Below are 13,959 nucleotides of genomic sequence, written 5' to 3'. Positions count from 1 at the left end.
TTGGCCCTCTTGTATTGTGCTACCCAAAAGAGCCCAAAGAATCCTTTTTAACTCAATTGTGCAAAATCATCACCAAAAAATCAGCTCTAACCCAACAATCAAATCATTTTTTTCCACACAGAACTGAGAGAATAAGGCACAGGAATTTTATCCCATCTCTTGTTTTAAAGTTTACATTCACAAGGTCAATAAAGTCATTGCAGCAGAAAAGTTAAAACTAAAAAAAAAAAAAAAAAAAAAATTAAAAACCCCAGTGTGTTAATTTCCAGATTAATTCCAACAATCTGCCCTGCAGCTGAGCTCCTGCCTGCCTTAAGGAGATGCTAAAACACTACACAGAAAGGATTCAAGAAACAGCAAAATAAATGTAACAAAACCCTTTAAAACCTTTTGTAGCACAGTAATTTTTTTATCTGCATTAACCCTGTTTCCAGATATTTGAAGCAATCAGTGCTGAAATTGGAATTTCTTCATTTTATGTCAGTAGAAATGGGTGTGATTTGATGGAAATATGGACACAGCTTCACTGTGTCCCTGGTAATTCATTATTCCCTAACAAAGCCTCCATGGCAGTACTTGAACAAAGTAAATCTCTGTGAGAACTTGAAATAAATCTGTCTGAGAACTTGAACTGGGTGACTGGGAAGGGAAATACCCTACATTCCCTCTGCTGGATGCTGAGTGGTTCAAAAGGGATTTACACAGCCAGGAGGAAAATGTGATTGAGTGGAACAAACCATGGAGAAGTCAGTGGGTGTGAAATCAAACATACCCTGGCAGTTCCCTAAAATAATCTGGATTTTGGGTTTGTTGGGAAAGCTGGATCAACTGGTGATTCTTCTCAGTGGATCAGAGAAATCCAAAAATCCCAGTGGAAATCAGAAAAGCAATTTAAAGCTGAGCTTTAATTTTTAAAAGATCCACTTATAAATGATCAGGAGATTGATGCACAGCCCAGTGCTGCTGAGGCAGATCTGTTTTCAAATAAAAGCCAACATTAAGAGTCTTTGTATTACAATTTTGTCTATTAATGAGTAGAAAATATCTGAGCTGCTGCCATCTTTCTCCAGAATCCTCCTCAGAAAAGTGTCTGCAAGAGCAGCACTGAATAAATATCTCAAACTTAATGACTGGATCATAATTATTCTATATTCAGGCAAAAAGTAAAATCATTATTTTGCTGTTCCCAGAATTGTAGATATAACTTCCAGCTTTATTTTGGAATGTATCATTCTCCAGCAAAATCATCACTGGTGTGGTTTTGTAGTTAAAAATCTGTGTGGTGATGGCAAAGCCTGCAGAGTTCAACTGAGGTCATGGAATCAGAAAATCATGGAATGGTTTGGGTGGGAAAGGACCTTCAAACTCATCCAGTGATGTCCAGCCATGGCAGGGACACCTTCCAATATCCCAAAATAATTCCAGGATTGGAGATGGCACAACCAAGATGGAAATGTTCCCCCAGGCAGGGAGGGCTTGGGGACACCAAAGAGCTCCACTGAATTTCTGACAGAAATTCTACACTGAGATAAATTTCCTTCCTCTCACCAGCCAGAGTCACTGCAGCTGAAGTGGCCACATTGCAGGGGACAAAGGCACAGCTGTGGCACCAGAGCAGCCTGAGGTAGAGCTACTGGGGAAGGAAAGGCAGGATCTGGGCACTCAGCTGCTTCAACAACATTATTTCAAACCCTTAAAGTCATCAGGGTCACACTGAAAAGTGTTAAGGTGCTTTGAAACTGAATATTTGGACTTTAAAAAAAAAATTAAAGTCCCAATTGGAAAGGTGTGGATTTAGCATTGCCAAGGTCATGGCTTCACTGAATCCAACCAGGAATCAAAGGGAGGAAAGATTCCTCCAACACAACCCATGGAGATCACACAGGGAGTTCAGAGACAGAGCTGCTCCTCAGCAGAAATCTGCTGCAGGAATTTCATCTGCCAAATACAGCAGAGCATGGAGGGGCAGAGAGAAAGGTGGGACAGAGCCAGGTTTGGTAGGATGTGAGAAGTCAGTGGTCCCTGGGGCAGCTGAAGGGCTCAGGGCTGGCAGCTCCCACAGCAGCTCTGCTTGGTCCACAAATCAATTCCAAACCCCCTGGACCTTGTTCCTGGAAGGTGCAATAAAAACAAACTGGTCCCCACTGGTCCTGAGGATGGGTAAGTGTTTTTAGAGGAAAATACAGCTCAAGGCAAAGTTTGAAGAGAGCACTGGTGCTCTGTGAGTTGCTGAAATAAAAGTATTTTCTGAGTCCACACTCTGCTAGCAGAGGTTTGAGGAATTAGTTTGGGGTTTTTTTCCCCTAATCCCACTGAGAGGCTCAGATGGGTTTTATCTAATCTTGCTTTCCTTTGATGTGATCAGGTTCCTGGGATCAATTCAACATTTTCACCTAATTTGCTGCTCTAGCCAGTCTTGGGATACTGGTGAATTCTCTTCTCCTCCCTTCTCTTGATAGATTATTAACACAGGAAAGCAAAAACTGCCAAAGCCAAAAGCTTCTACAGTTGTTAAAAGGTTTTAGAAAAAAATCTTCTGGCTCCTGGTGTTTTACACTGGGCACAAACAACACACCCACGACAAACATTCTGCAGCCAGCAGAATGGAAAGAGATCCTGGAAGTAACTTAAAAATCTCCTCTTGCCATCCAAGGAAAAAGGAAGAAGGTAAAATGTCACTGAGAGAAGCCTCTATTCCCAGACATCAAACAATTCCCCAAAAGGACTTGATCAGTACTGACACTTTTTTTTTTCCCAATTCCTCCTTCTTAGCAATTTTTACCCAGGATTATTAATTCATGCAAGGCACTGAAAGAGCATTTGAAGAAACATGGAACAATTGAGAGAAGGAGCAGGGGATCATCTCCCCATCCTTATTTTTAACTGTCTTAATAATTCCTTACTGAGCCTGCCTCAGAACAAGGGGCTGCTAACAGCTAATATTACCCACTTCTTTTACACAAAACAAAACTAAAACCCCCCAGTGAGAGACAAGGAAGGGCTTGGCTGTGAGGGGGATGATGAGAATTGCTGTGCAGCCTGGGCTGAGGGCTGAGCTGAGAGTGGAAGGACGAGTTCATCAGAACCATTAAGAGAAGGAACAGGGGATGACCTGCTCCTTAGGGGCTGGAAGGACGAGTTCAACAGAACAATTGGGAGAAGAGCAGGGGATGATCTCCTGCTCCTTAGGGGCTGAGCAGGGGCTGGAAGGACGAGTTCAACAGAACCATTAAGAGAAGGAGCAGGGGATGATCTGCTCCTTAGGGGCTGAGCAGGGGCTGGAAGGACAAGTTCAACAGAACCATTAAGAGAAGGAGCAGGGGATGATCTCCTGCTCCTTAGGGGCTGAGCAGGGGCTGGAAGGACGAGTTCATCAGAACAATTGGGAGAAGGAGCAGGGGATGATCTGCTCCTTAGGGGCTGGAAGGACGAGTTCATCAGAACAATTGGGAGAAGAGCAGGGGATGATCTGCTCCTTAGGGGCTGGAAGGACGAGTTCATCAGAACCATTAAGAGAAGGAGCAGGGGATGATCTCCTGCTCCTTAGGGGCTGAGCAGGGGCTGGAAGGAAGAGTTCATCAGAACCATTAAGAGAAGGAGCAGGGGATGATCTCCTGCTCCTTAGGGGCTGAGCAGGGGCTGGAAGGACGAGCGCACCGTGCGGTTCATCAGCGGCTGCAGCGGGCGGAAGTTGTCCACCATCCTCCTCTCCTCCTCCCCGTCCGACGTGAACAGCAGCATCCGAAAGGCCTCCAGCTGGGAAGCACAAAGGGCCACTCAGTCACTTCCCAGGAATTCCCACAGTTTGGGAATTCGTGGCAAAAGGGAGGAGTTTGGTGAGTTTGTTCTTGGTGGAATCAATGGTGCTGCTATGTTTGTGTTTTGAGGGGTTTTGGAACTCACAGCTTTGTAATTCTGCCTGGAACCACAAAGGGTCACTCCAGTCACTTCCCAGGAATTCCACCAGTTTGGGAATTCATGGCAATAGGCAAGAGTTTGGTGAAATCAAAGGTTTGTGTTCTGAGGGGTTTTGGCACCCACAGCTTTGTCATTCTGCTGGTATGGAAGAATTATCACATCTGCCATCCTTAGGGAAATTCAATCCCAAATAATGACCAAGCACATCCCAATGACACCTGAGAGAGTTATTTCCACTCAGATATTTGACCCAACCTCTATTTACAGCCTCTCCATCACCCAGAAAAGAGGGAACCCCAATAGTCCCCAAGTTGTTCTCTCCCTGGTTTATAATTGGGATTAAAATAAAGCAGCAGCAGATCAGCTTTTTATGCTCACTAGGCCATTGCAAAGTCACTCTTATGAGCCAATAAAAAAATGAGATAAATTTTAATTTAAAAGAATGCCACACTATGCCTGCAGCTCTCTGTTAATCTCCATCTCACAAAAATCTTCCCTCCACAATAAAGGCTGCATCATGCTAAGGAGAGCAAAATTCCTAAACCTCTTCAAGTTTTTAAGGGGCAGCTTCCAATATTGTGTACCACAGATGAAGATAAAACTCTTCAGAATAGAAGGAAAAGTTGAATAAAGCTGGAAAAACATCTTGGAGAGGTCTAAGGTCTTTCAGTGTCAGTGGCTGTTAATGCCAGGACTCCTCCTCAAATCCTGAACACAGTCACAGATCTCTGAAAACACAGAGAATTTTTGTCTTTTCCCAGAGAACTGCTAGAGAAAAACTGTTTCTGAGCATCTCTGTGGCAGCAAAGGAAAATGGAGATTTACCTGATCCTCATCCACCTCGATTGGTTTTTTCTTAATGATCCAGGTGACTGATTCAGTGAGGGGGGGAGTGGTCAAGGAGCCAGCATAGGTCCAGTAATCAGGGCAGGAAGGGATCAGGCAGGAGGGATCAAACTCATCAAACTCAATCACAGTGTCCTAAACAGCAGGAAAAACATTTTTAAGGATGGTGTTTTGAGAAAAAAAAAATGACAAAGTTGAAGAAATTGACAGCAAGGTTAGAAACTGTGTGCATGGGAAATGGGTGCTGGGAATATTAATAATGTTATTATTTTAAACCACTAAAACTTGTATTAAATTGGGGTTGAGGTGTAAGGGATGGAAGCTGCTGAGGAGCCAAAATTGAAATTTTTCTGCTGTCCCTACAAGCCATTAGGGATTCAGTGCAGGAGAAGCAAGGAATGAGAAGGATCAATGGCCTAAGGCTTTGTGGGAGCTGGATGCAAGCAGGAGAAAAAAAAGGGGAATAAATAAGTGGTGGAATAAGTTCAGGCAGCTGTGCCAGATCATTAAGAGACTGCAAACAAAAAGTGTTTTACTTTTCACCACATCATTGTAGGCAGCAGGAAGAAGACTGACATTTTATTTAAATTAAATATTCCTGCTCTCCAGAATGTTCAATCCCACAAGAATGTAGGAGCTTCAAAAATCCACACACATTGGATTTCCCACACACACATTGCTCCAGGAGGATTTTCAGGCTACACTGGGGAATCTTGGCTTAGTTTCTTTTAAATTATTATATTGTGACAATAGGTGTATATTCAGTTTTGGGGAGATCTTCTGGCACTGAGCTGAAGTTTGGTGTTTAGCAGAGTTGGCACTGCTCTGATATAAAAACTTGTTTTATTTGGATTTTTAAAACTCCTTCCTGTGTGAAGTAGTGGCACAGTGACTTCAGCTGGATGGGATTAGAAGAAGAAGAGGTCGATGTGGTTTTTTTTCATGGGCACGGGGAGGAGGAACTGCTTCTGTCAGAGACTCAGCACTCCCTCTCCTGGCAGGAGCCTGCCAGCAACCATCCCATTCCCTCAGCAAGAAAAATCAGTGTTTATGAAAAAGCAAATGATCTCCTCAAAGATCAGACAAAGATCAAAAAGCCTTAATCCCACAGTAAATAAACCCCCACTTCAAGCCTTGTAAGTGGAAACAATCTCAAGAGCAGCATTTCTTCAAGAGGATTTGGAAAGCTTCAAGTGTCCAATTCCTCCTGAAGAACCAGCTTCCCTTCCCACTTCCAAGGGGGCAAACAGCCCCCACAGTAGAACTGAAGGAAGAAAAGGTTTTTTTTCTCAGTTTTGTGGTTCTCCAGGTGTTCTCTTGCTGGCTGGGACAGAGCACTGACCTTGTGTCTGACTGCAGGCAGGGCATCCACCAGGGTCTGCAGCCCTTCGTGCCGTGCTCCCAGCTGCAGGGACAGGGAGGGGTGGAAAATCAATTAGCTGATCAATAATCAATCAGTTCTATATGTCCCCTTAGTATTTTTTTATTACAGCAGTCACAGAATATTTAGGGTTGGAAAGGAGCTTTGGAGATTATCCAGCTCAAGGGTGGTAGGAACACATCCAGGTGGGTTTGGGATGTCTCCAGACAGGGACATTCCTCCCAGGGCAGCTGTTCCACCCTCAACATAAAGTTCTTCATATTGAGGTGAAACTTTTTCTAGTTTCTGAGCATTGCTCCTCACCCTGTCACCATTGCACAGAGCCTGGCATCATCCTCTGACACCCCTTGGAAACATTGATATGGATTGATGGGATCTCAGCCTTTCCTTAATTGCCCTAAATTGACTTTGACAGAATGCAAACAAAGGCCCCATTATTACAGCTGGTCCCAAAGACTGAAATTACCTTCAAGAACACTCCAATAACAGCCAGGCCATTCCCTTCCATCACAGCATCCTCAAAACTTGGATAATCCACAGCATTCCAGTGCACCAAATGCAGCTGAAAGAGGAATGAGGGAGAAATCAAGCCCTGCAGAGAGCACAGCCCCCACACCTGACTCCTGATCCTGGCTGTTCAGGGAGGGTGAGGCACTGCAGAGAGCTCCCCACAAACCACAGAAATGAGGAACAAAGGGCTCTTGGTAAAAAATGGTCCTTCCCTTCCTTTTTTTTTCCTTTAGCTATAAACAATAGTTAAGAGCCACTTCATTTCCCATCAGTAACAGGGATTTAGTCTGTGTTTGCACCAGGAATTGGTCAAAGGCACAGACAAAGCTCAGCCTTCCCTCTCTTCCCAGGAGGAGCAGAGCAGCCTGTGCTCCTGAGGAACATCCTCCTGCACACAACAATCTTCCTCTGCACTGCTGACAGCCAATGCACTCAGGGCTTTTGTGTGAGAAATAAATACCCCAGCCCAAAAAGTCACAATCTCCCTGTTAATGAAGATCTTGCCCAGCTGGCAGCACCACCATGAACATCAACAGGAGAGAAACTCTCCTGAAAAATAACCCATCATCACTTGGCAAATTCTTCTCCTTTGGCAAAGGACTGTGCTCAAAGTCATTACAATATCACATTTTCACTGACTACATCCTTTTCTTCCTTAGAAGTTACTTAAGCATCAAAGTTTTGCTATTTTAGTAACAGTTCAACAGTTGCAAAGAGAAAATAAAGTGGTGTTTTTTAAGAGTACTTAGTATATGCTTTGTTTCTCTGAAAGATTAAGTAACAATATACAAAGTTATTTTCAACTTTCAGTAATGGGGCCAACGTGCAGTTTTCAGGCTTTTCTTCTCCAGAAAACAGAGTGAAGATGAATTTTTATAGAATAAATCAGCAGATGAGCTGTAGCACTTCAAAACAAACTGCAGTTTGGGTGTTTTCACAGACACACCTGAGATAAGTATTTGCACTGCTCAGGATTTCATCTCATACCTCTGCTGGGTAAAATTTGCTGTCAACTGTGTGCTCTGAGCCCCAGTCATTGATTGCTCCCCAGTGGAAGTGGAACTGCTTCAGCCTGTACTGGTTTTCCAAGGGACCTCCAACGATGACTAAAAAACAAAACAAGACATACATGATAATAAATAGGATTTAGAATTGGCCAAAAAATTGCCCAGGAAAAGATATCAGGTGGAGGAACTCAAACAGTGCCCTATCTACACTGCCATGATCAAATTATTTAAGCAAGCATTGCTGGTTTTCCCTGCATCAAACTGGAGATGAGCTGAGGAGTCTCCTCATCCATCTCCCCTCAAGGGAGTGTTTTCCCAGCTGACACCAAGTCTGGCACAGTCCCAGAGGTGATTTTCACATTCTCACTCTCTCAGGAATGTCAGGACTTCCTGACCAGGTGACACAGCAGTGACACATCTATTAAATGACATCCCTGCAAGGATCTGGGAAGAATATTGATATTTCTCATGACAAGACTTCAAAAAGCAAATATTGCCAGCCAAATCAATATATTGAGTCAAATGTTCAAGGCTCCTGCAAGCTACAAAAACCCAAACATCTCATTCTGCTTCAACACAGCTTCCACACTGCACAAAGCTCAGCCAGAAATCTCTTCTGTTGTGCCTAGAAGCTGTTAGTGAGGATTTAAACATCCAGAAAGATTTAATGAGTACAGGTAGAACTTCAGTCTGTTCTCCTGATTTCAGAAGGCCTCCCACCCTTCTGCAAAGACATGAATGAAAAGTCCATGCTCAGCTTTCTGCTTCCACTCATTCCCTCCTACCTGGACCAAAACCATCCTGCAAGGTCATCTTGCTAATTATGGGATCAGAACATCTGGTAAATGAGAAACCCTAATTACTTCCCAAGGGCTAACAACACTTATGGAATCAGGAAATTCTTTAGGCTGGAAAAGAGCTTTTCCAAGTGTTCATCCAGCACCTGCTGATTTTTACTGAACTGTAGGACATGGGGAAGTTTCACAGCAAACCTTGGTATAAAGCACCTAATCCCAACACTGCTTTTGGAAATAAGTTAATCACTTCCATGCTAAGGAGAAAACAGTGAGGGGCATTAAGAGATTTCCTTGTATTATTTTTTTTTTTCCTGAAAGCCAGCCAGCAGTTTGAAATCCTGACCAGCCAGGCCTGTCTGTGATAAAGGAATACATTCCAATGAGCTGTGCAAAGTGACACTGAATTAATTTCATCCCCTGCTGCTGAGCTCTGGGCATGGATGCAATAGTGAACATCACTGGAAAATCCCAATGCCCCATCCCTGGAAGTGTCCAAGGCCAGGCTGGATGGGGTTTGGAGCAGCCTGGGATAGTGGAAGGTGTCCCTGGGATTCTGTGCTGCAGAAGGGGTGGGATAAAGTGTGGGTCACACAGCCAAACCTCTCAGAAGTGACATTTCTGTGCTCTAACACAATCCACTCCTGAGCATGGGATGGTGCAAACCCACAAGTGACTACAAATTTGTGTTACCAACCACATCCACTTGAATATTTGCCTCAGGAGTAACTCTAGGCACAGCCACACACATGGAGAGACTCAGGTTCCTGCAGTGGCCACCAGAAAGTGACAGGAAACAAGCAGGAACTTCAGCCCCTGTAGAAACATTTCTTCTCAGATTACAATCTCAGCAATTTCCAAACAAAACAGAAATTGAAGGGGCTCTAACAAGAGTCACATCAGCTGTTCCTTGCAGCCCTGGCTCTGTTCCAGCCCCTTCTGATGGCAGCACACACAGACAGACCACATGCTGTACATACCTTCCCCTCACCCTCTTCTTCCTCCTGCTCTACCTTCAGCTTTAGCCCAAGTCTTGCAAACCCCATCTCAGGATTCAGGAGTTTTTGTCTATCCTGGGTGTCTTTCTCATCTTCTGTTTCAACTGTGGTGCTTTTGTTTGTTCCCAAGCTTTCTTCTCTGGGTTTCTATGATTGTTAGACAGAAGCTGGCAGTGAGAAAAATCAGAAATAGCAAAGAGAGAAGGGTGGAGGAGAGAGGCAGGCACCTGAAAACTGGGGGTTATGCAGCAACACCTCACTATCTGTTGCTTCTCTGCCATTTTGGAGCCCTGACACTGTTTGTTGCCATCCTTCCCTAAATTCATTTAAGGAAGATGAGGATGATGAAAAGGCAGCAAATGCTCACAGGGCAATATTTACCTCAAGGAAAGTGTTACAGACAAAGCAGATCTTCCACAGGTGAGCACCAGCCCCAAAGGCCTGATGATTCCAGCCTTGTCCTTATGCCACAAAAACTGCTCCTGTGCAATTAAATATTGCATATTTCTGCACCCCTACAGGCAATTCCCCTTTCTTACATCAATTCTTGAAGGAAAAAAAATCCAACTTGTTATCCACTGAACACTTTTCAGGATCTTATCCTTAACAGAAAGTGGGGTGTAGCTTATAAAGCAAGAGGCTGTTCAATGGAAAGCAAAGCCAGTCTGAAATTAGTAAATTAAAATCACTCCTGAGGGAACAAGTGATGTCTGTCCCCTAACCCAACCTCACTGAAAAAAACAGCACTGGAGAAATAGAAGGGCAGGATTCAGGTTAAATGTGAAAGGGTAAGGAAATTTATTATTCCTTCTTGGAAATGGATATTCTGAGTGAACAGCTAGAAAGAAGAAAAACAAAAGGAGCCCCAAACATCACACAAGCTCCCTGCATTTCACCACCACCGTTTTTCTGCAGTGTTTTATCAGCCTCTTTGCAAACATCAACCAGAAATGTTGGTGCTGTGAAGACAGAGTGTTTGTTTGTGTGCTGGAGGCTCCCTCCCCGAGGGCATTGCTAAATCCCACAGGAAGCTGGAGGAGCTCTCATGGTGAGCAGCCACTTTAAACATAAATGTGCAACACAACAGGTTCAGACTTGCTCAGGGTCCTTCAGTTTTAGCCTGCAGGACAAGCTGGGCAATCATGTGCTTCACAACAGCCCTGACCAATTGCTACCAGCTCACCTGCAATTATGAAATATCTTCATATTCTGCAATATCCTTTGGTAAAGGTTGCTTAGAGAAGGAACAGTGGACAGAAAATCTGGGATTTGGGAGCAATATCTTAATTTAAATCAATTTTTTTTACTCTATTGAGCCTTTAAAAGGATGAGCTGCTCAGGTCAGAGGTTTATTCACAATGCATGGTTGGATTTTCCATGCACTCCTGCTTCCTTTATAACAACAGAGACACACACACCTGCTCCTGAGGACAGAGCTCAGTGTTATTTCACTCCCTAAAACCCCACTGAGATAAGCATGTGTGCTTTCCAACAGCAACTCATTTGGCTGCTGATAATTTCAAGTGCATTAAATATCTCTATTAACACCACAAAAGATAAGTGGCAGATTAGTTCAATAGAGTGGAGTGATGGAATCAGGTTTCAAATTGAGTAGGTACACACATAAATGACTGAAGATTGACTCGTGTGGGTAAAGTTTATTACAAAACCTACAAGCCAGGGCACTGAGGCTTGTGAAAGGAGTTTTAACACACAGCAGGGCATTTGTGCACAATGCCCATGGCAATAAAAACACTGTCAGTGTGAAGTCTGTAGAGAATTTCTTCATCGTAATTCCCACCATTGTAACTCCAGCTTTTTTTTTTTTTTTTTTGCTGTACATTCATTTCCAACATCACGTCTTACACTAAACAAATTTTTTTTTCCCCTCGAGAGTTTTTACTTACTTGATTTATCAGCAGAATCATCAAACTCCACCAGGAAGGAGTAGCCATTGTTCCAGATGTGCAGGCAGGTGGAGGGGTCGTAGCTGATTTTCAGGGGCTTCAGGAAGGGATCATAAACACTGTCCCTCCACTGGATGTTGATGGGAGACTGGCGGGTGCCCCCGGGAATGCTCAGCGGGCTCTGCCACAGGGGATGCACTGCAAGAGGAGCAGGAGAGTCAGCCCGTGCTGCAGGAGGCAGAACTTTCTGCCAAGGGAAGGTGCTGTGTCACCAAAGGCTAATTCGAGTCAGCTGGTGCCCAGGAAAGCAAAAGAAAAATAAAACATTCCAGTTGCATGACTCAAAGCCAAACAGGGAAGCGCAGTAATTTGACTTAGAACCTTGTCAGTATCTTTCTGTCTTTGCAGAATGCTCTGCAATGAAACTGTCCCCTTATTTCCTATAAAAAGAGACTGTTTCCTTGTTATTGTTAGATTTTAAGGCAACTTTGTTCTCCAGCTTTCTTTACACACCAGCACCATCAGCTGAGCTGGGAGTGTTCCAGACATAGCATAATTCCCACTGGGAAGCAAAACATTCTCTGGAATGAAACACAAGCACAGGGGTCACTGCACAAAGGGGGTTCAGAGCTCCTGCAGCAGCCACACAAATCCTGACAAAAACTCACGGGTCCTGCTGATCCCACACCTGCAAAACCCAAATCCAGCAATTTTAGGGGCAGACTAGGCCCCTCAAACTGGCACAGCAGGATGGTACATGAGCGGTTTCCACAAAACTTTTTTCTGTTTAAAGCCAGAACTGCCGCCTGTGCCACCTGTTCACCTGCACCCAGCTTGGGGTGCCCCGTCCCTCTGCAAAACCCCAAATGGTGACGCTTCGAGCATCACTCACTACTACTTCACTAGATACGACTGCTCAGTGTCTTTCAAACGCGGAACTCACACAAAAGGTGACCAAACAGCTTTTCCCCCTCCCCGTTTCCTTCAGCGAGGAACAAACTTTCCTGCGCTCCCTAAGGTCAGCTCAGGCAGAGGCGGCGCAGAACATCCCCTGCATTTACAGCACGGCCAGTCCCTGATGCCTCAGCCGAGGCCAAGCCAGGCTCCCACACCGAGGGCGAGCGGCACTCACGGGCGTCCCGCAGGCGGTACGAGCAGCAGGCGCCGAGGCTGCAGCGGCGGCGGCCCGGCCCTGAGGGGCTCGACGAGGAGGAGGAGGAGGAGGAGGCCACGGCGGCCGCCCAAGCGCGGCGGAGCAGCGGCAGCATCGCGGGGAGATGGCGGGGCCGCCGCCCGGCCCGGCCCAGCCCAGCCCGGCCCGGGGCGGCCCCTTCCGGCACGGCCCTCCCGCCATGGCTGAGGGGCGGGTGCGGCGGTGCTGGCTGCCGCTCGTGCCGGGACAGTTCGGTGCGAGGTGGGCATCGCCATTTGCCGCGCCCCTGACAAAAGTGCGTCTCCTCACACCAAGTGCGGCTCTTGGCATGCAAAGTGATTCCTTCACGCTGAGTACAGTATAAAACAGCGTCCCTTCACACCAAAATATACTTACTCCCTCAAATCAAAGTGTTTCTTCTCATATCGAGTGCTTTCCCTCACTTAAAGTATCTTTTCCCTCACACCAAGTGCGGCCCTCCACATCCAAAGCGATTCCTTCATACCGTGTACAGTACAAGAGAGCATTGCCTCAGCCAAAAAACATGTCCCCTCACACCAAAATAGCATTTATTCCCTCACACTAAAGCATTTCTCCTCATATCAAGTGCTTTCCTTCACACCAAAATAGCATTTATTCCTTCCTACCAAAATATTTCTCCTCATATCAAGTGTTTCCCCTCACACAAAGTGTGACCCTTCACATCCAAAGCGATTCCTTCACATTGAGTACAGTATAAAACATTATCCCCTCACACCAAAATAGTATTTATTCCTTCAAACCAAAGTATTTCTCCTCATATCAAGTGTTTTCCCTCACACTAAAAGTGATTCCTTAGCACTGAGTGCATCCCTCACACCAAAATATTATTTATTCCCTCACACCAAAGTGTTTCTTCTCACACCAAGTGCATCCCCTAACACCAAAAAATTTATTCCCTCAAGCCAAAAAAAGCACAGAGGTGGGAGCACCTGGCACAAGAGGCTCCCCTCTCAAAGCCTCATTTGGAAAAGTTATTTAAAGTTAATATTATGTTTATTTTTCTTGGCTTTCACAAAGGCAAGAAACCACCTTGAATGGTGAAAGGGTCAACTCAGCTTAGCTGAACTCACCTGACACTGCCTGAGGCAGAGAAATCACAACAAAAATAGTTAAAACCTTTGTCACTCCTGTTCTAGCTGCCAGTAAGGAACACACTGCAAAAATTATTATTAAAAAAAAAAAAAAAAAAAAAAAAAAAAAAAAAAAAAAGCTGAAAGTGTTGGTGAAAGCAGAGATAAATCAAGAGTTCTAATTTTTGCCAGTCCCCTTGGGCAGCCAGGAACAGAGCACCACCCTCAGCTCCTGACCTTGGTCTTATTTCTTAATTACTCTCTTAAACTAATTTATTATGTATTTATCTTTTGGAGATTTATCTTGTTAGGATGATTACTTTTGAATTTTCA

General features: G+C 44.7%; 1 protein-coding gene across 1 annotated transcript; it reads right to left on the bottom strand.

Moving 5' to 3' along the window:
* Positions 1 to 3,621: 3,621 nt before the first annotated feature.
* Positions 3,622 to 12,629, bottom strand: CA5A (carbonic anhydrase 5A; the record flags this gene model as incomplete). Its single annotated transcript, XM_079316040.1, has 7 exons — positions 3,622 to 3,756; positions 4,744 to 4,899; positions 6,107 to 6,169; positions 6,612 to 6,707; positions 7,643 to 7,761; positions 11,362 to 11,559; positions 12,494 to 12,629. The coding sequence occupies 7 exons, from the start codon at positions 12,627 to 12,629 to the stop codon at positions 3,622 to 3,624; spliced, it is 903 nt and encodes a 300-aa protein (XP_079172166.1).
* Between the last annotated feature and the right edge of the window lie 1,330 nt (positions 12,630 to 13,959).

This window comes from Erithacus rubecula, assembly GCF_903797595.1.
Source record: "Erithacus rubecula genome assembly, chromosome: 12".
Classification (NCBI taxonomy): Eukaryota; Metazoa; Chordata; class Aves; order Passeriformes; family Muscicapidae; genus Erithacus; species Erithacus rubecula.
Note: the sequence above shows the minus strand (reverse complement) of the source record. Positions and strands in the feature narration are given on the sequence as shown.